The 21311-nt window shown below is 41.5% G+C and overlaps 1 protein-coding gene across 1 annotated transcript in view; it reads left to right on the top strand.

Moving 5' to 3' along the window:
- The window catches only part of LOC137204047 (lethal(3)malignant brain tumor-like protein 4), a 267106-nt gene that overhangs the window by 212383 nt on the left and 33412 nt on the right, over positions 1-21311 (top strand). Inside the window, exon 14 of the mRNA XM_067701379.1 lies at positions 991-1093. Coding sequence (XP_067557480.1) covers positions 991-1093 — 103 coding nt within the window. The remainder of the gene's footprint in view (positions 1-990; positions 1094-21311) is intronic.

Here is a 21311-nt window from a genome sequence, read left to right as displayed (position 1 = left end):
AGAGAGAGAGTGTGTGTGTGTGTGTGTGTGTGTGTGTGTGTGTGTGTGTGTGTGTGTGTGTAGGGGAGAGGGGAGGAGAGGGAAGGGGAAACCAGACTGAGAAAAATCACAGAACAGAGCAAGGGGGTTTCAATCCTGATACTCTTTACATTGCCTCTTGGGCTTGATGGAATTCATCTCTGGCCTGGATTCATTATGTATTGTTTAGTGTAGTATATGTCGTATACTATAATATTGCATATATATTGACAGTAAAGTATAGAATAGTATAGTATATATAGTATAATATAGTATATATAGTATTGTACGGTGTAGCATATGAAGTGTAGTGTGTATAGTTTAGGATAGTGTATTACAGTATAGTATAGTGCAGTATAGTAGAGTATGCTATATATATACAGTATGGTACAGGACAGTATGATATGGTCTGTATAGAATGGTATCATATAGTGTATGTAGCACAGCACAGCCCAGTACAGAATGGTCAGGCAGTTGGCTCTTCAGCTGCTGGGACACACTTGAGTGGCACAGGGAGGGCCATGTCACTGTCTTCTCTGCGCCCCATTTGCTGGTTCAGTTTCTGTCCACCCTTTGGGGGAGCCTTGCTGTGGCTGAGTGGGAGTTTCATGGGGAGCCACAAACCAGACCTCACCCGCTCACCTGCTCAGCTCATGGCTGTGTTGCCTTTGCCAGTGTTATTCTGTTGAAGACAGGTCATGTTCTTCTGGGTTTTTTTTTTCACTTAAATTTCTTCAATGCCTATTCATTTTGCTCAGCCTCTGATGTTAGTTGCTGTTTATATTATCCATTACAGCACTGATATTTTCTGCTAAATCATTTTATAAAACATCACAAGTACCCAATAAGTGTTTCCGGTGACGGTTTGTTTTTAATTTGAAAAGTCTTGATGAATATCATTTGCATATTTTAGTCTTTCCAGTTCTTCTTTGCTGAGGGTGTTTTCAAGGTATGTTCTTTTACTTCCTGAAGGGGCAAATGATGTGAAAATCCTTCCAGGTCAAGCTGTTTGTCCCACTCCAGGGTGCCGAGGGATAGGCCATATCCGTGGTCCACGGTATTCAGGACATCACAGGTAAAATTTTTTCTTATTTAAATTATTTCAGGGATGAACTGAAACATGATGCAGATTAGCAGCTGTAGGAAGCATTGTAATGACCCTCTGGGAGCCAGACACCTCCCCATCATACTCCCTCATCGCTGTCCCGAGGCCCCTCTTCAACATTTCCCGTGTTTGCCCAGCCCGCCTTCCTCCGGGCCTTTTGGCCTCCTGAGGCCCGGCCCAGACCACCAGGCTTCCCAGGGCCTCTGCCCTCTGACACTTGTCTCAGCAGGTGCACACGTGCCCCACCCTTCGTCCCTCGTGCTCCTGAATCCTCCCCACAACAGCTGCCCGTCTCGCCACCTTCTTAAGAAAGTCCAGAACCTCCTGCCGCTTCGCCCCTGGCTCTCACCTTGCCTCTGTTTCTTTTTCTCTATCTTTTATTTATTTGGGGAGGAGATAATTCTGTTATAGGATAAAAAATAGCGTGAAGTTATGTTGCAGAATATGCCTGTGTTTTAAATATGTGATAATAGTATGGGGAGGATAGTGCTCATAATGAAAAATAAGTACAAATAAGTGTTGAAGTCCTCGCTGCTTTTTCTGTCACCATCAAGTGGTAAAGTAACGTATAGATAAATTATTCATATTGGTGATCTAGTTACAGAATATGTAAATTAAAGCTGAACAGAATTGACATCAGATTTGTCCAAATACACGAACAGATAAAACGAACACATAGATAACTATGAAGAGAAAAGGATAAATCATATATGTGAAACAAGGAAATGTTTGTTTGGATAAAAGAGATCCACAGAGAAGTCGTCGCTGCGTCAGGTGCTTGCAGGTCTGGAAACCAGTGCTTCAAACAGCTCTAAATGAATCAAAGCAAGTGTTACTATAAGAAGTAATGCTGATGTACATAAATATGTTATATGTGTAAATATAATACACTTACTTGAAAGAGTTCTAAGTCTTTTGTCACAGATATTTAAAAATCAAATACCTACTCTTGCACATGTTTGAAAAAGTGACACAGATTGGTTAGTGTATTACATAAGCTTCTTTGCATTCAAAATCAGACCCTCGTGAATCTCCGCTTGACTTGGCCTCCTGGATGCCCATGTTTTTCCACACAACACTTGTATCATTAAGAACCTTGGTGGTGCAGCATTTCTTGAGTTCTCCGCTCAAAAAGGGGGCTTCCAAGGTGTTGGTAATATTGTTTCTTGATCTGGTGCTGATAACCAGGGATGTATTCAACTTGTGAAAATTCATTGAGCTTAAGTACACTAATAATACTTGTACTTTTCTTTATGAATATATTATACATCAATAAAAAGTTGAAAATTAAAAGAAAACGCTAACACTTAAAAGGTTATAATATAGCAACCATAAAAAAGAAAGAAATTGAAGACATGTAGACACCTTGGTTACTTGGACAAGTGCAGGACTCGCAGGTTATAAGAGAGGCCCTGGTGGTGAAGCTGGAGTTCTGTACGAGGGAAGGGAGGAAGAGAGAAAAGGACACGGGGGAGCAGGTGGGGGAAAGAGCCATCCCATCATCGGGTCGGGGTCTGTGTGAGGTGAGGACCCTGTCGATAGAACCACTTTACAGACATTACTAGGGGTGTGTGGCTGTGAATAATCTTCTTCAGGCTTTTCTTGTGTGTTTATGTTAGTTTTTAAAAACCTAGAGCTGCAAAGTCCAACATGGTAGTTCTAGTCATATGGGTCTGTTTACATGGAAATTAATTACAATAAAAAATAATGAAAATTTCAGTTTCTCAGTCGCAGTAGCCACATCTCAGTTGCTCAGGAGCCGCCTGTGGCTTGTGGCTGCCGCATTGGACGGCCCAGAAAGTTCCTCTGGACAGCCCTGAGAGAGCGTACCAGGTTCTGCCTCCTCACGGTGGATTTCTGAGTGCCAGGTACTTCTGGATGGATAACTGGACATCCTAGTGCCTCCTTCAAAGCTTGAATCATTATCCTCAGAGTGAGCCGGCCAGTACGTGGTGGTCGGTCTGTCCCTTATTGTCCTCTGCAGTTGCCCGCCTGTGGCACCAGGGCTGGGGTCACAGACATCACCTGGGCCGCTCCTGGGACCGCCGAGGAGCTCACTCACCCCAGCTGACTTGCCCCCCTCCCCCCCGACCGCGATTCTTATGTGTAGGTTATTCACCTTCCCCTACTTGGATTCTGAAAACATGGACCAGATCACAGTGGGCACACTCCACTGTGTTTCAGCAGCTTCCCTGAACTTTCTCATCCAGTATGGCCCAAGTGGGTCTGATTGCTGTTCTTAGTTATAGTATCTAATTATGAATAATGTGAGAATATCTGACGTGATTCTCTCCAGCAAGTAGCCTTTGCCGGGTTGGCATCAGAACTTTGGAAGAAACCAGAAAAATGTAAAAATAAAGAAGTGTTTGTTAAAAAAGGCATTCTATGAAGCTTAGAAAAAAATGAGATAACTGAACACGTGATAGAAGAATGGGACTTTTAAAAAATTTTTTTACTTTTTTAATTAACATATAGTTGGTATGCAGTATTATATATTGCAGGTGTACAACATAGTGATTCCCAATTTTAAAGATTATATTCCATTTATAGTTATTGTAAATATTAGCTATATTCCCTGTGTTGTGCAGTTTATCCTTGTAGCTTATTTATTTTATACGTAGTTTGTACATCTTAATCCCCTAACCCTATCTTGCCCCTCCCCACTTCCTTCTGCCCAGTGGTAACCACTAGTTCTCTATATCTGTGAGTCTGTTTTCTTTTTCGTTATATTCACTAGTTTTAATTTTTAGATTCCACATATAAGTGATATCATACAACATTTGTCTTTCTCTGACTTACTTCATTTAGCATAATGCCCTCCAAGTCCATCCATGTTGCTGCAAATGGCAAAATTTCATTATATATATTCCATGTAATTATATATACAATTATATATGTATATATTCCTATATATATATATATATATAAAATATACCACATCTTCTTTATCCATTCATCTGTTGATGGACACTTAGGTTGTTTCCATGTCTTGGCTATTGTGAATAGTGCTGATATGAACATTGGGCTGCACATATCTTTTTTTCTTTTTTTAAAACATCTTTATTGGATTATAATTGCTTTACAATGGTGTGTTAGTTTCTGCTTTGTAACAAGGTGAATCAGTTATACATATACATATGTCCCCATATCTCTTCCCTCTTGAGTCTCCCTCCCTCCCACCCTCCCTATCCCACCCCTCTAGGTGGTCACAAAGCACCAAGCTGATCTCCCTGTGCTATGTGGCTGCTTCCCACTAGCTAGCTATTTTACATTTGGTAGTGCATATATGTCCATGCCACTCTCTTACTTTGTCCCAGCTTACCCTTCCCTCTCCCCGTATCCTCAAGTCCATTCTCTAGTAGGTCTGTGTCTTTATTCCCGTCTTGCCCCTAGGTTCTTCATGACCATTTTTTTTTTTTAGATTCCATATATATCTATTAGCATATGGTATTTGTTTTTCTCTTTCTGACTTACTTCGCTCTGTATGACAGACTCTAGGTCCATCCACCTCACTGCAAATAACTCAATTTTGTTTCTTTTTATGGCTGAGTAATATTCCATTGTATATATGTGCCACATCTTCTTTATCCATTCATCTGTTGATGGACACTTAGGTTGCTTCCATGTCCTGGCTATGGTAAATAGAGCTGCAATGAACATTTGGTACATGACTCTTTTTGAATTATGGTTTTCTCAGGGTATATGCCCAGTAGTGGGATTGCTGGGTCGTATGGTAGTTCTATTTTTAGTTTTTTAAGGAACCTCCATACTGTTCTCCATAATGGCTGTATCAATTTACATTCCCACCAACAGTGCAAGAGGGTTCCCTTTTCTCCACACCCTCTCCAGCATTTATTGTTTGTAGATTTTTTGATGATGGCCATTCTGACTGGTGTGAGATGCACGTATCTTTTTGAATTAGTGTTTTCGTTTTGGGGGCATAGATACCCAGGAGTGGAATTGCTGGGTCATATGGTAGCTCTAGTTTTAGTTTTTGAGGAACCTCCATACTGTTCTCCACAGTGGCTGCACCAGTTTACATTCCCACCAGCAGTGCATGAGGGTTCCCTTTTCCCCACATCCTCGCCAGAATTTGTTATTTGTGGTTTTTTGTTGAAGGATGGAACATTTTTAGGGAACTATGAGGCAGGATATGTTTTGTATCCAGACCTCACATCCACAGGGCAGCCCCTGGTGACGGCGGGTGACTGGGCTGCAGCTCTTCTGCTGGCCTAAACCTTGTTATGCTGGAGCAGGGCTCCTGTAAGAAAAAGGAACATCTTCAAAATGGAATCACCTTAGTGATTCCATTGTCTCAGAAAAGAAAAATAAAAAGCGATGAGCACCTGTACTTGGCTTCTCTCTAGAATGGAAAAAGACAAAAATTAGAGAACTGAGTTTTCCTTGGACTTACATTTTTATATAGAATTTATAAAGCATTTAGACCATCAGGTAAATAAATTCTGACTTACCTGTGAAAAGCTTTTCTTACATTGAACATTATGTTGTGCTCAAGGGAGGGGGAGGAACTTCTTGTTGGAGGAGTGGTGACCGCAAGGCAGTGTAGGAGGGTGGGGTCGCGGGTGATGGAAGGTCGGTTCCTGCAGGTACCGGGCGTTTCTGTCTCCTGCTTTAATCACTTTCAGTGACGGTCTGTCTTTGGCAATTTTAGCTTTGAGGCGCTCGTTACTCATTGACTGACTGATTCCATTTTCAGTTAATACACTGATTTCTTTTTAACAACTAAATTTGTTTTGTTTTATAAATTTATTTATTTTATTTATTTTTGGCTGTGTTGGGTCTTGGTTGCTGCATGCGGGCCCTCTCTGGTTGCGGCGAGCGGGTTTCACTCTTCATTGTGGTGTGTGGGCTTCTCATTGCGGTGGCTTCTCTTGTTGCGGAGCACAGGCTCCAGGCACGCAGGCTTCAGTAGTTGTGGTATGCAGACTCAGTAGTTGTGGCTCGTGGGCTCAGTTACTCTGCAGCATGTGGGATCTTCCCAGACCAGGGCTCGAACCCATGTCCCCTGCATTGGCAGACGGATTCCCGACCACTGCACCACCAGGGAAGCCCAAATCTGTTTTTAATTCACTCTAGGTCATGACATTCTGAATGTCATTTCCTAGGTTAGTCAGTTTACTTATGTGACTCTGTGTATAACTTAAGAATTTATTTAAATCCTCTTGTAGTTAACTGGGTAAAAAAATTTTTATATCATTCATAATCTGTGGGTTTTGTTTTCATGTTGTTGTAGTCCAAATCTTACATAGCTGTAAAAGATGAAGAAGATTATTCTTTAGTGCATGTCTTGGTGGTATCTGTTGAGCATGCCTCACACACACACACACGCACACACAGACGCACACACACTCTTACACGTGCTAGAAATTTGCTGTAACACGCCCGAAGTTATTATTATACATTTTGCTTCTTATATGTCAGATCAAGAGATGAGAATTTTAAAGTGTTGCTGCATTCTCCCAGAATCCTAGATGTATTATTATAATCATGTCTAGCTTGAGTTTCCTGAAGAACTTAAATTAAACATTCTAAAATGAAAGTTTTTATTTAACTTGTCTCAGATGCGTACCTTTACCAGAGAGTCAGCATTCTATAAGATGCTTTTTACAGTCTCTAGTCACGACCTGAGCCACGGCTCTTGGGTTTCTTGTTCCGTCGTTTGTCCGGCTTTCCGTATGATGTTTTCTTTTAAATGGTTGATCTTCCTGGTGGGTTTTGGGTAAACACAACCTGGTCGTATCACACTACGTCAGGCCTCTCTCCTCGCAGCCCGGCCCTGGCTGGCCTCAGACTCCTGCCTGGTCATCCCTCACCTGCAAAGAAGATTTTTAAGCACATATTTTTGTGTCTTAAAAAATGAAGAAAAAGTGGAACAAGAAGCCCCCCTGCAGTTTCATACAAAACAACTCAATTGACTTGTGCTCCCAAAAAGCCTTCGGGAAGCTGCTTTTAGGAAGGTGGCTGTTTCAGCTGCTTTTCCATGAAACTCTCCCAGGCAGTGATGTGCCTGCAAGGAGTGAATGTTGTTTCCACATTTCATGTCAGAATTTCTCACTCAGATGTTGAAGGCTTGGTGTTTTGAAAGGAAGTAAACAATATTCTTAAAATAAGTTGTCAGCATCTTGTTTTGTACAGCTGACAAGAACGGTGACATGAGGATGTCGCTGAAGACGTTTGAAGAGAACATACCACTTTCAGAGATCAGGCAGACCCCTTGGTATCCTTTTTAGATGAATTTCAGACAGGATTACTTTCGTTTTCATGTAAATAGTCAAGGGGTTAAAAATAATATTCAAAGCTGTTCAGAGTTTAGTAGAAGCTGCATAAACCATTATTTGAAAGAAATTGCATCAGTTCTTATCTGTATGAAAATAAGACTTTTGGCACAAAATTATCACACAATTTACATTTTATTTGAATGAATTTACATAGTGAATAAAAAGAAGTAGGTGTATTTGTTTACATAGAAATATTTAAAGATGACAATACTGGGACTACAAGATGTAAACCTACTTAAGCCAGGGTCCAGGACTAGGTATGTTGTTTTTTCTAAATGAGCAGAACATAGACTCCGGAAGACTTGATCTAACTCTGTGCCATAAAACATACAAGGGTAATTTACTTAGGAAGCAATGATTATTCTTCACACAGAGAGCCAGGTACCGTCAGAATGTAAGGACCCCCGCCCCGGTGCTCCGGGTGGGATGCAGGACCCAAATCGCCAGTGTCACGCCGTAAAGAGCACAAATGGAAAGGAGCACCTGCTGCTCAGGAGTGAGGGGTCAGATAGATCTAAGGCGTTTGGGTGCTCTTCATGGAACCTTCTAGCACAGCTCAGCCTCTGTTTGTGGTTTGCCTGGAACTATTTTGTCAACTCAAGAATTAATGATGGAAATTATTTCAGGTTGTTTTCTTCTCTTCACATCTGTTCTCCTACAGATGTGTGGTGTGTGTGGTGTATGTGGCGTGTGTCAGTCACTGTGTTAACGTCTGAGGTTTTAGACTGGCCTGAGTTGGACTTGCAGACCTGCCATTTACTATAACTAGGGGGCAAATGGCCACACTATGCTTAGCCTCAGTTTCCTCATCTGTAATTGGGAGGTCTTTGCAATAGAAAAGGTTAAATTCCATAATGAGACTAAGACACATGTAAGTCTTAATGCACTTTATGATACAGTATCATGTTACTGAAAGCATAACTGCAGGAAATACACTGAGAAACACAATAACATTAGGAGATTTTAACTCATCCATTTGAGACTATGATAGATTAAGTAGGGAAAACAAATACAGATATATAGAATCTGAATAACATGATTTTAAAAAGACAAAGACTGACCGGAAGCTGTATGTCCAACTGAAAAAAAAAAAAACCTACTTAAGAGCACTTTTCAAAACTCAACTATTAGGCCACAGACAACTTATAAATTCTGAAAACCAAAACAGTTCAGACCCATTCTCTGATCAAGTGCAATAAAACAAGAAGTTGTTGGGGGGAAAGCCAATCACCTAGAAGACATGCAAAAACATTCACAAATACAGCTTAAGCAGTCAGAGGGTCAGAGGAGACCCAAACCCAAATCTTAGAAAATCCAGATGGAGTCTAATGAGGACACGAAAGAGATAAACGTCTGGGACGTCACTGTGTGTGTGTGTTCACAGGTAAATGTAAACCCTACACAGCAAGAAAGAGTGAAAATAAATTACTTAAATATTCAACTAGAAGAGTTAACTGACTTTTTAGATGAGTAGAAAAAGGAAAGCAAGAGCAAACTAGACGTTGAAGTGAATGAACTGGAACACAGAAAACAAGTAAATGGGTCAGAGTACCTTGAAACAAAGCAGCGACACTGCAACAGTAGGCCATCCATGGGGGTGCAGTGGACAGTGCGGTGTTCTGAGAGGTGGGGCCCCCGGGCCACAGCTCTTGGGTTTCTTGTTCCGTCGTTTGTCCGACTTTCCGTATGATGTTTTCTTTTAAATGGTTGATCTTCCTGGTGGGTTTTGGGTAAACACAACCTGGTCGTATCACACTGCGTCAGGCCTCTCTCCTCGCAGCCCAGCCCTGGCTGGCCTCAGACTCCTGCCTGGTCACCCCTCACCTGCGAAGCCCTTCTGAGCCGCACGGGGCATGTCAGGTGGTCCCCGAGCCGACACACCCCCTGCAGGTGACCCTTCTGGAGCCGCCTCTGCTCACCTCCCAGTCTGAGCCTGTTTCTCGCAGGTGGACTGCACAGCCGTCTTCCTGGGACCTACCTGCCTGCTGGAATCCCCTCCAACTCCCTCTGTCAGATCCTCCCTGGATTCTGTCTTCATTTCCCTGGTTTATTTCTCCTGGCTTTGGAGCATAGGGTTGTGGGAGATCGTTATTCATTTATTTTTGTGTGTGTCGAAATATGTGTTCTCTCTCCTCAACCACGGTTGTTTAGTTGTGGATAGAATTCCAGTCGGAAAACTTTTCCTTCAGATTATTGAAGACATTGCTGCGTTTTCCTTAAGTTAATGGGAAGTTGGCTGTTGTTCAGATTTCACTTCACAGAAAGGATTGTCTTTCCCTCCCACCCACTACGAGAATCTCACCCCAGACAGGGTCGGGACTTTCTGTGTGTTCCCGCTGTGCTGGAATGCGCCTTCCTCGCTCTCTGGTTCAGTCTGGAGACTCACACCTCTTATTTCCAGAAGCCCCTGTGTGAGTTCTTCTTTCTGCCATCTTTTCTCTTTGCTCCATTTGTTTTCCTTCACAGATGCCCAAATTTTCTCTCCTTTCTTTAAACGCCTTGTCTTTTGTTCGCTTCCTTGGAATAGCTTAACTTTGTCTTACAATCCTTTGATTTTTTTTTTTTTTAACCATACTGTGATTTTTTTTCAGTCTGTGAGAACATGTCCTTATTCTCTGATTTGTTTTTTGTTGCATCCTGTTCTTATTTGCTGGGTTAACTTAACCAACATTGACTGGTTAAGTTAACCCAGCATTGACTTTTTCCCCAGGTACTTGTGTTTTGATTTGTTTTCCAGTTAGGTTGGTCGGCTTCTTTCTGTCATGTGAGGGGCATTTCTCAAGTCCTGGTGGTCTTTCTCCAGGTTCACTCTTTCTTTTTTAGTTAATTAATTTAATTTATTTATTTTTGGCTGCGTTGGGTCTTTGTTGCTGTGCATGGGCTTTCTCTAGTTGAGGCGAGCGGAGGCTACTCTTTGTCGTGGTGCGCGGGCTTCTCATTGCGGTGGCTTCTCTTGTTGCAGAGCACCAGCTCTAGGTACACAGGCTTCAGTAGTTGTGGCTCGCGGGCTCAGTAGTTGTGGTGCACGGGCTTAGTTGCTCCGCGGCATGTGGGATCTTCCTGGACCAGAGCTCGAACCCGTGTCCCCTGCATTGGCAGGCGGATTCTTAACCACTGAGCCACCAGGGAAGTCCCTCCAAGTTCACTCTTGAGAACAAGGCACCAGCAAACCTTGCCTGTGTGCTCAGGGCCTTCCAGCTGGTGGGATTCAGGGGCAGTGGTCAGGAGGGGACTGGCCAATGTCGAGGAGCCTGAGTCACCAAAAGGGACCCCTTCTTCTAGTAAGTGCCTTCCAGAAGAGACTTGCTTCCAGATGTTTCCAGGTGGGTTTTTGTGACATCTTCTCTCTGCAGACTCTTGGCTCCCAGCTTGCCCATTTTCCAGCCTTGAAACTGCATGAACCTCTGTTATCTGCTGTCATTTCTTCTCTCATGCTTTGTCCTTCTGTATTTATACCCTTTCATTTATTTCTTTTTTTAGTATCGAGAGAAAGGATTGATTATCAAGGAAAAATGATAAATTCAGTTTTCCAGTCTGCCATTTTTTCTCTCACATATTTTTTTAAGGGTTTTTTCATGTACTTTATTATTATTATTATTTTTTTTGCAGTACGCAGTCCTCTCACTGTTGTGGCCTCTCCCGTTGCGGAGCACAGGCTCCGGACGCGCAGGCTCAGCGGCATGTGGGATCTTCCAGGAGCAGGGCACGAACCCGTGTCCCCTGCATCGGCAGGCGGACTCTCAACCACTGCGCCACCAGGGAAGCCCCCTATTTTTAATTTTTTTAATAGATGTTTATTGGAATATAGTTGCTTCACGGTACCGTGTTAGTTTCTGATGCACAGGAAAGCGAATGAGCCATATGCATACACATGTCCCCATATCCCCTCCCTCTTGAGCCTCCCTCCTGTCCTCCCTATCCCACCCCTCTAGGTCATCGCAAAGCAGCGAGCTATCTCCCTGTGCTATGCTACTGCTTCCCACCAGCCAACTATTTTACATTGGGTAGTATATATATATCGATGCTACTCTCACTTTGCCCCAGCGTCGCCTTCCCATCCCATGTCATCAAGTCCATTCTCTTGTGTACCTCTTTATTCCTGCCCTGCAACTAGGTTCATCAGTACCTTTTTTTTTTTTTTAGATTCCATACATATGCATTAGTATACGGTGCTTGTTTTTCTCCTTCTGCCTTACTTCACTCTGTATGACAGACTCTAGGTCCATCCACCTCACTACAGATAACTCAATTTTGTTTCTTTTTATGTATGAGTAATATTCCATTGTATATATGTGCCACATCTTCTTCATCCATTCATCTGTCAATGGACATCTAGGTTGGTTCCATGTCCCGGCTATTGTAAATAGTGCTGCAATGAAACATTGTGGTGCATGTCTCTTTTTGAATTATGGTTTTCTCAGAGTATATGCCCAGCAATGGGATTGCTGGGTCATATGGTAGTTCTACTTTTAGTTTTTTAAGGAAACTCCGTACTGTTTTCCATAGTGGTTGTATCAATTTACATTCCCACAAACAGTGTAGGAGGGTTCCCTTTTCACCATACCCTTTCTAGCATTTATTGTTTCTAGCTTTTTTGATAATGGCCATTCTGACTAGCATGAGGTGATACCTCATTGCAGTTCTGATTTGCATTTCTCTAATAATTAGTGATGTTGAGCATCTTTTCATGTGCCTCTGGGTCATCTGTGTGTCTTCCTTGGTGAAATGTCTATTTAGGTCTTCTGCCTATTTTTTAACTGGGTTGTTTCTTTTTTTGATATTGAGCTCCATGAGCTGTTTCTATATTTTGGTGATTAATCCTTTGTCTGTTGTTTCATTTGCAAATATTTTCTCCCATTCTGAGGGTTGTCTTCTTGTCTTGTTTATGGTTTTCTTTGCTGTGCAAAAGCTTTTAAGTTTAATTAAGTCCCATTTGTTTATTTTTGTTTCTATTTCTGTTACTCTAGGAGATGGGTCAGAAAAGATCTTACTGTGGTTTATGTCACAGAGTGTTTTTCCTATGTTTTTCTCTAAAAGTTTTATAGTGTCTGGTCTCACATTTAAGTCTTTAATCCATTTGGAGTTTATTTTTGTGTATGGTGTTAGGGAGTGTTCTAATTTCATTCTTTTACATGTAGCTGTCCAGTTTTCCCAGCACCACTTATTGAAGAGGCTGTCTTCTCTCCACGGTATATTCTTGCCTCCTTTATCAAAGATAAGGTGGCCATATGTGCATGGGTTTACCTCTGGGCTTTCTATCCTGTTCCATTGATCTATCTTTCTGTTTTTGTGCTAGTACCATACTGTCTGGATTACTGTATCTTTGTCGTATAGTCTGAAGTCAGGGAGCCTGATTCCTCCAACTCCATTTTTCTTTCTCAAGATTGCTTTGGCTATTTGGGGTCTTTTGTGTTTCCATATGAATTGTAAGATTTTTTGTTCTAATCCTTTGAAGAATGCCATTGGTAGTTTGATAGGGATTGCATTGAATCTGTAGATTGCTTTGGGTAGTATAGTCACAATATTGATCCTTCCAATCCAAGAACATGGTATATTTCTCCATCTGTTTGTCATCTTTGATTTCTTTCATCAGTGTTTTATAGTTTTCTGAGTACAAGTCTTTCGCCTCCTTAGGCAGGTTTAGTCCTAGATATTTTTATTCTTTTTGTTGCAGTGGTAAATGGGACTGTTTCCTTAATTTCTCTTTCTGATTTTTCATTGTTGGTGTATAGGAATGCCAGAGATTTCTGTGCATTAATTTTGTATCATGCAACCTTACGAAATTCATTGATTAGCTCTAGTAGTTTTCTGGCGGCATCGTTAGGATTTTCTATGTATAGTGTCATGTCATCGGCAAATAGTGACAGTTTTACTTCTTCTTTTCCAATTTGTATTCCTTTATTTCTTTTTCTTCTCTGATTGTTGTGACTAGGATTTCCAAAACTATGTTGAATAAGAGTGGCGAGAGTGGACATCCTTGTCTTGTTCCTGATCCTACTGGAAATGCTTTCAGTTTTTCACCATTGAGTGTGATGTTCGCTGTGGGTTTGTAATATATGGCCTTTGTTATGTTGAGGTAGGTTTGTTTTATGCCCACTTTCTGGAGAGTTTTTATCATAAATAGGTGTTGAATTTTGTCAAAAGCTTTTTCTGCATCTATTGAGATGATCATATGGTTTTTATTCCTTAATTTGTTAATGTGGTGTATCACATTGATTGATTTGCATATACTGAAGAATCCTTGCATCCCTGGGATAAATCCCAGGTGATCATGGTGTATGATCCTTTTAATGTGCTGTTGGATTCTGTTTGCTAGTATTTTGTTCAGGATTTTTGCATCTATGTTCATCAGTAATATTGGTCTATAATTTTCTTTTTTAGTGATATCTTTTTCTGGTTTTGGTATCAGGGTGATGGTGGCTTCGTAGAATGAATTTGGGAGTGTTTCTCCCTCTGCAATTTTTTGGAAGAGTTTGAGAAGGATCGGTGTTAGCTCTTCTCTAAATGTTTGGTAGAATTTGCCTGTGAAGCCATCTGGTCTTGGACTTTTGTTTATTGGAAGATTTTAAATTATGGTTTCAATTTCATTACTTGTGATAGGTCTGTTTATATTTTAATTCTTCCTGTTTCAGTCTTGGAAAATTGTAGCTTTCCAAGAATTTGTCCATTTCTTCGTGGCTGTCTGTTTTATTGGCATGTACTTGTTTGTAGTAGTCTCTTACAATCCTTTGTGTTTCTGCAGTGTCAGTTGTGATTTCTCCTTTTTCATTTCTAATTTTATTGATTTGCGTCCTCTCCCTCTTTTTCTTGATGAGTCTGGCTAAGGGTTTGTCAATTTTGTTTATCTTCTCAAAGAACCACTTTTAGTTTTATTGATCTTTGCTATTGTTTTCTTCATTTCTATTTCATTTATTTCTGCTCTGATCTTTATTATTTCTTTCCTTCTACTAACTTTGGGTTTTGTTTGTTCTTCTTTCTCTAGTTCCTGTAAGGTTAGATTGTTTATTTGAAATTTTTCTTGTTTCTTGAGGTAGACTTGTATTGCTATAAAGTTCCCTCTTAGAACTGCTTTTGCTGCATCCCATAGGTTTTGGATCATCGTGTTTTCATTGTCATTTGTCTCTAGGTATTTTTTTTATTTCCTCTTTGATTTTTTCAGTGATTGTTTTCTTCAGTGATCTCTTGGGTATTTAGTAATGTATTGTTTAGCCTCCATGGGTTTGTATTTTTTACAGATTTTTCCTGTAATTGATATCTAGTCTCATAGCGTTGTGGTCAGAAAAGATACTTGATACGATTTCAATTTTCTTAAATTTACCAAGGCTTGATTTGTGACCCAAGATACAATGTATCCTGGAAAATGTTCCATGAGCACTGAGAAGAAAGTGTAACCTGCTGTTTTTGGATGGAATGTCTTATAAATATGAATTAAATCTATCTGGTCTATCGTGTCATTTAAAGCTTGTGTTTCCTTATTAATATTCTGTTTGGATGATCTGTCCATTGGTGTAAATGAGGTGTTAACATCCCCCACTATTATTGTGTTACTGTCGATTTCCTCTTTTATAGCTGTTAGCAGTTGCCTTATGCATTGAGTTGCTCCTATGTTTGGTGCACATATATTTATAATTGTTATATCTTCTTCATGGATTGATCCCTTGCTCATTATGTAGTGTCCTTCCTTGTCTCTTGTAACATTCTTTCTTTTAAAGTCTATTTTATCTGGTATGAGTATTGCTACTCCAGCTTTCTTTTGATTTCCATTTGCATGGAATATCTTTTTCCATCCCCTCACTTTCAGTCTGTATGTGTCCCTAGGTCTGAAGTGGGTCTCTTGTAGACAGCATATATACAGGTCTTGTTTTTGTACCCATTCAGTGAGCCTGTGTCTTTGGGTTGGAGCATTTAATCCATTCACGTTTAAGGTAATTATCAATATGTTTGATCCTATTACCATGTTCTTAATTGTTATGGGTTTGTTTTTGTAGGTCCTTTTCTTCTCTCCTGTTTCCCACTTAGAGAAGTTCCTTTAGCATTTGTTGCAGAGCTGGTTTGGTGGTGCTGAATTCTCTTAGCTTTTGCTTGTCTGTAAACCTTTTGATTTCTCCATCGAATTTGAATGAGGTCCTTGCAGGGTAGAGTAATCTTGGTTTTAGGTTCTTCCCTTTGATCACTTTAAATATATCATGCCACTCCCTTCTGGCTTGTAGAGGTTCTGCTGAGAAATCAGCTGTTAACCTTATGGGAGTTCCCTTGTATGTCATTTGTCGCTTTTCCCTTGTTGCTTTCAATAATTTTTCTTTGTCTTTAATTTTTGTCAATTTGATTACTATGTGTCTCAGTGTGTTTCTCTTTAGGTTTATCCTGCCTGGGACTCTCTGCACTTCCTGGAGTTGGGTGGGTATTTCCTTTCCCATGTTAGGGAAGTTTTCGACTATAATCTCTTCAAATATTTTCTCGGGTCCTTTCTTTCTCTCATCTCCTTCTGGGACCCCTATAATGCGAATGTTATGTTTAATGTTGTCCCAGAGGTCTCTTAAGCTGTCTTCATTTCTTTCTTTTTATTTTCTTTATTCTTTTCTATGGCAGTGAATTCCACCGTTCTGTCTTCCAGGTCACTTATCCGTTCTTCTGCCTCAGTTATTCTGCTATTGATTCCTTCTAGTGTATTTTTCATTTCAGTTATTGTATTGTTCATCTCTGTTTGTTTGTTCTTTAATTCTTCTAGGTCTTTGTTAAACATTTCTTGGATCTCCTCGATCTTTGCCTCCATTCTTTTCCCGAGGTCCTGTATCATCTTCACTATCATTATTCTGAATTCTTTTTCTGGTAGGTTGCCTATCTCCACTTCCTTTAGTTGTTTTTCTGGGTTTTTATCTTGTTCCTTCATCTGGTACATAGCCCTCTGCCTTTTCATCTTGTCTGTCTTTCTGTGAATGTGTTTTTTGTTCCACAGGCTACAGGATTGTAGTTCTTGCTTCTGCTGTCTGTCCTCTGGATGAGGCTATCTAAGTGGCTTGTGCAAGCTTCCTGATGGGAGGGACTGGTGGTGGGTAGAGCTGGCTGTTGCTCTGATGGGCAGAGCTCAGTAAAACTTTAATCCGCTTGTCTGCTGATGGGTGGGGCTGGGTTCCCTCTCTGTTGGTTGTTTGGCCTGAGGCGACCCAACACTGGAGCCTACCTGGCTCTTTGGTGTGGCTAATGGCAGACTCTGGGAGGGCTCACGCCAAGGATTACTTCCCAGAACTTCTGCTGCCAGTGTCCTTGCCCCCATGGTGAGCCACAGCCACCCCCAGCCTCTGCAGGAAACCCTCCAACACTAGCAGGTAGGTCTGGTTCACTCTCCCCTGGGATCACTGCTCCTTCCCTGGGTCCCGATGCGCACACTACTTTGTGTGTGCCCTCCAAGGGTGGAGTCTCTGTTTCCCCCAGTCTTGTCGAAGTCCTGCAATCAAATCCTGCTAGCCTTCAAGGTCTGATTCTCTAGGAATTCCTCCTCCCGTTGCCGGACTCCCAGGTTGGGAAGCCTGACGTGGGGCTCAGAACCTTCACTCCCGTGGGTGGACTTCTGTGGTATAAGTGTTCTCCAGTTTGTGAGTCACCCACCCAGCGGTTATGGGATTTGATTTTATTGTGATTGCGCCCCTCCTACCGTCTCACTGTGGCTTCTCCTTTGTCTTTGGATGTGGGGCACCTTTTTTGGTGAGTTCCAGTGTCTTCCTGCCAGTGATTGTTCAGCAGTTAGTTGTGATTCCGGTGCTCTCGCAAGAGGGAGTGAGCGCACATCCTTCTACTCTGCCATGTTGAACCAATCCCCTCCAATTCTTTTGTATGTTGAATAGACTCCATATAAAGATGAATCAAATATATTCTTACATTTACATTTTTTTAACTGTCAAAATCTTTAGAACATTAATCTTTGGCTTTCTTTTGTGAAACTTGAGATGCTACATGCTTTTCTTTTTTCCTAATCCAAAGCACCCGCTTGTATTAAATGAATTTTAGGTTGTATACTTTATTCTTTTCTTTCTTCCCAGTTTTTAAGCAAAACAGTCAACTCTTGGGGGGAAAAAGTGGGCAAACAACTTTGCAGTCATACTTAAAACAGCCATCTATATTTATTTCTATACGTTTCACTGGTTCCAGTGGTGACCTCAGTCCTTTCCAGCTACGGCTTCCTTCCTTTTTCTTGACTTAACCTCTTTTATTCCCTGTTCTGGCACAGTTCTTTTCAAGGTTTGTTGTAATTTGTCACTGGTGCCTGCATATTTTCTTTACGATCTTCGCATGTCGGAGACTGCATCTCCCCCGGGAGCCATTTGAGAGGAGACAGAGGTTGTAGCCCAGACCCTTCTCTCTCAGAGCTCTGTCCATGGTGCCTCCTTCATCCTCTGGTTCTCACTGTGGTGCAGGCAGAGTCTGGTGCAGCCCAACTGATGGTCCTTCACAGTAGCGCGCTGTCCTTTTATCAAGGTTTCCCGTGGGATACTTTTATGTCCCTGCATGTATATAAATGAAATTTAAACTTCCCTGCATATGTCTACATATGGTTTTCTTTTCACTGAGTTCACCCGTAACACTATGTACTCTCGCCGTTTTTAGGCCAAAGTCCTAAAAAAGTCATTTTTTCTCTGAGTGTGTTTTACAGTTTTCTTTGTATTATGACTGTATTCATCTCTCCAAAATTTCTGTCATATGACACAGGATCCCCTGCACCCTCTGCAGTCTCCATCCCCTCTCATCACTTGCATTTCCTCACCCTTCCCTCTGAGAGGTGGGGAAATCGTGTGAGTATGTGCTCTGCGTAGCTGGCAGGAGGCTTTGTGCCCTCTGTGAGATCTTCCACGCAGTGACTGTATTACACCTTCTGGGAGCTTCCTACATCCCCACTGCCGTCTACCGCCTTGAGTGATGCTGTTTTAAGTGGGCGTTGAGGGAGACATTTCAGATACAGTTTATCCCAACACACAAAAGTCCCTGCAATGGAAAGCATCTTTTCTCCATTTATTCTTTCAACATAAAAACAGTTTCATGTGGTCTTACCCTTAATTTAATTTAAGAATATTCCTTATAATTTTAGGTGGTTGGACACAGGGTAAGTTTCAAACATCTCAGGGTCTCAGTTTTTTCATCTGCAAAGCATGACAATTGGACTAGGTGATTTCACATTTCCTTTTTATTTCCAATATGTACAATATTATTTACATATCAACCATCTCAATGCAATTGTCTTAAGATTTACGGCACACTGTCTGGAGAACACTTATTCCATTGCAAGTAACTTACCTATATGTGGATTTCAGTGTTTATTAAAACGTAAATATCTTGAGTCAAGGATGTGTATTCCAAGTGCAAGGCACATAACTGCAAAACTGTTGCTAGCAGAAGGAACTGGGTTGGAATCACCCCTTTCCTAAAAATGCCTCAAGAATCAAGATGAGGGATCATTCCATTATTTGCTAGGCATAGGAAAAAATATATAATTCCATTAATTAACTTGCTCTGATTTCCTAGAGTTACTCAAATTCTTGAAGAATTTGTCCCAGCTGATCTGCATGCATGGAAAACTCTGTAATGTGAATTAAAATGCGTTATTTTTTTCCCAAGAGATAACATCCCTGAGCCTAGGAAGTCTGTCACTCTCTATAGTTTCTTTCTTATACATGAATTAAGCTTAAAAATATCATTCTTTTGGAGACTGTGTTTTCTTAATTTTTAGATAAACACGATTATTAAAAGGTGATGGCTAGGGCTTCCCTGGTGGCGCAGTGGTTGAGAGTCCGCCTGCCGATGCAGGGGACACGGGTTCGTGCCCTGGTCTGGGAGGATCCCACATGCCGCGGAGCGGCTGGGCCCGTGAGCCATGGCTGCTGAGCCTACGAGCGGCTGGGCCCGTGAGCCATGGCCTCTGAGCCTACGCATCCAGAGCCTGTGCTCCGTAACGGGAGAGGCCACAACAGTGAGAGGCCCGCGTACTGCAAAAAAAAAAAAAAAAAAAAAAAAGGTGATGGCTAAAATCCAAGGAGATGACGTGGCCAGGGACTGTCTGCCTTTTTTGAATGAGGATAAGGTTGGTAATACAACTTATTTCTGGAAGTTACTCACAGTGCAGACAATAGGGTGAATGAAGTTTATACAAAATTTGAATGTTGATGTTTTTCCTTTGGAAAAATTCTTTTGTACAAGACAAGAGCAATCATAATAACATGTTATATTAGCATGTCGTTTAACTCCTTGCAGAATGTTTCCACGTGCCTCCTCTTACGTACTACACAGAGCAGCCGTATGATGCAGGTTTTATTATCCCTGTTTTACACATGAAAAAAGTGAGTCTTTGCCAAAGTGTGTCTTAGCACAGCGAGGAAGAGGCTGATTTTACACTGAAATCATGAAATCCCGACTTGTTTGCCACTCTTTCTCCTACTCCCAGAGACATGGTGGAAATGACGTGGTAGTTGAAATTACGTCTCTCATGTGCAGATTAGGAAGGTTTAAGCTCAGAAAGGGAAATTGATACTAAACTACGCACAAAACTTCTACATCTGGATCATCAGCTGTTAAGGAGATTGTTAAGAATGTTTTCTCACTTGAGACAAAGGCAAACAAAGAGGACTTCCAGGATTCCTTTCAAACTAAACTTTTGCCTCTCAGCTCCAAAATGAACACACACACACACACACACACACACACACACACACACACACACACTCTCTCTCTCTCTCTCTCTCTCTCTCTCTCTCTCTCTCTCTCTCTCTCTCCCCTCTCTCTCTCTCTCTCTCTCTCTCTCTCTCTCTCTCTCACACTCACTGTCTCTCACAGACTCTTACAGACAACAGTAGTTGTTACTCATAATTTGTTATGGAAAACAAGAATAGAAGCTATCTGAATGTCTCTTTCCACTTTGGTACGTAGAACTGTTAAATCCTTGTGAAACATGAACTATCAATAAGAAACTTACAAATCAGAAATCTGAAATAAAACCTCTAGTTATGAAAGTACTAAGCTAGATATGATTATTTTAATTATCTCTTTGTCTCGATTATTCTCCTTTTGATGGAATAATAAATACAGCCTCATACTCCAGTTTCTGTTATTATAGTTCGGTGCCGACATGGCAGATTTAATATTCATTTGCCTGTCTTTGTGTGGAGCCAGATGGAGAGGTGTATTGCCTATTTATAAGAACTAGCTGTTACTACTGAATTTTCCTAATTACTTCAGCAAAAACAGTGGGCGTGTTGAGGATCGTTTAGGATTGCATTAGAAATGCCAGAGCAGAAGTCCAAAGTAAATAACATGGTGTCACGTATCTACAAACGATGGCCCTGGTGACTAAATCAGACACATGGCGTTGACCTCAGTTACGATAATACATGCCCCAGAGGCGCGAGTGTGAAGGAGAGCACACAGCTCTGCCGGTAATAAACGGAGTTTGATCTTGGAGGCCTTTTATAGAATGTCGTAAGCACCAGTTATGCAGTAAAGAGCAAAATTAATTTCACAGGATACAGCAATTCCATTCCTGGTTAAACGCCCAGCAGAAATGCATGCATAAGTTCACTAAAAGACATGTGCCGGCATGTTTGCAGCGGCACATTTGTAACAGCCCAAGCCTGAGTCTTCCCAAACGTGCATTAGCAGTGAGTGCTGAACCGCAGCTTGTTTATACAGTGGAAGCTACTCGGGGAGGAGAAGGAACAGACTAACCACACAGCGCCACAGGTGAGGCTCACAGACCCACGGTGACTGAAACCTTTGAGCCAGACACAAAGGGCAAACACTGAGTGATTCCACCAACGAAAGGGACAAAAGCAGGCACAACGGACTCCACTCTGAACTCCAGGACGGGTCACCCCTGGGGGGTGCCCGGCGGAGGGGGAGGGAGCGGC

This window comes from Pseudorca crassidens, chromosome 12 (assembly GCF_039906515.1).
Source record: "Pseudorca crassidens isolate mPseCra1 chromosome 12, mPseCra1.hap1, whole genome shotgun sequence".
Classification (NCBI taxonomy): Eukaryota; Metazoa; Chordata; class Mammalia; order Artiodactyla; family Delphinidae; genus Pseudorca; species Pseudorca crassidens.
This window is presented reverse-complemented; position numbering and strand designations above follow the sequence as displayed.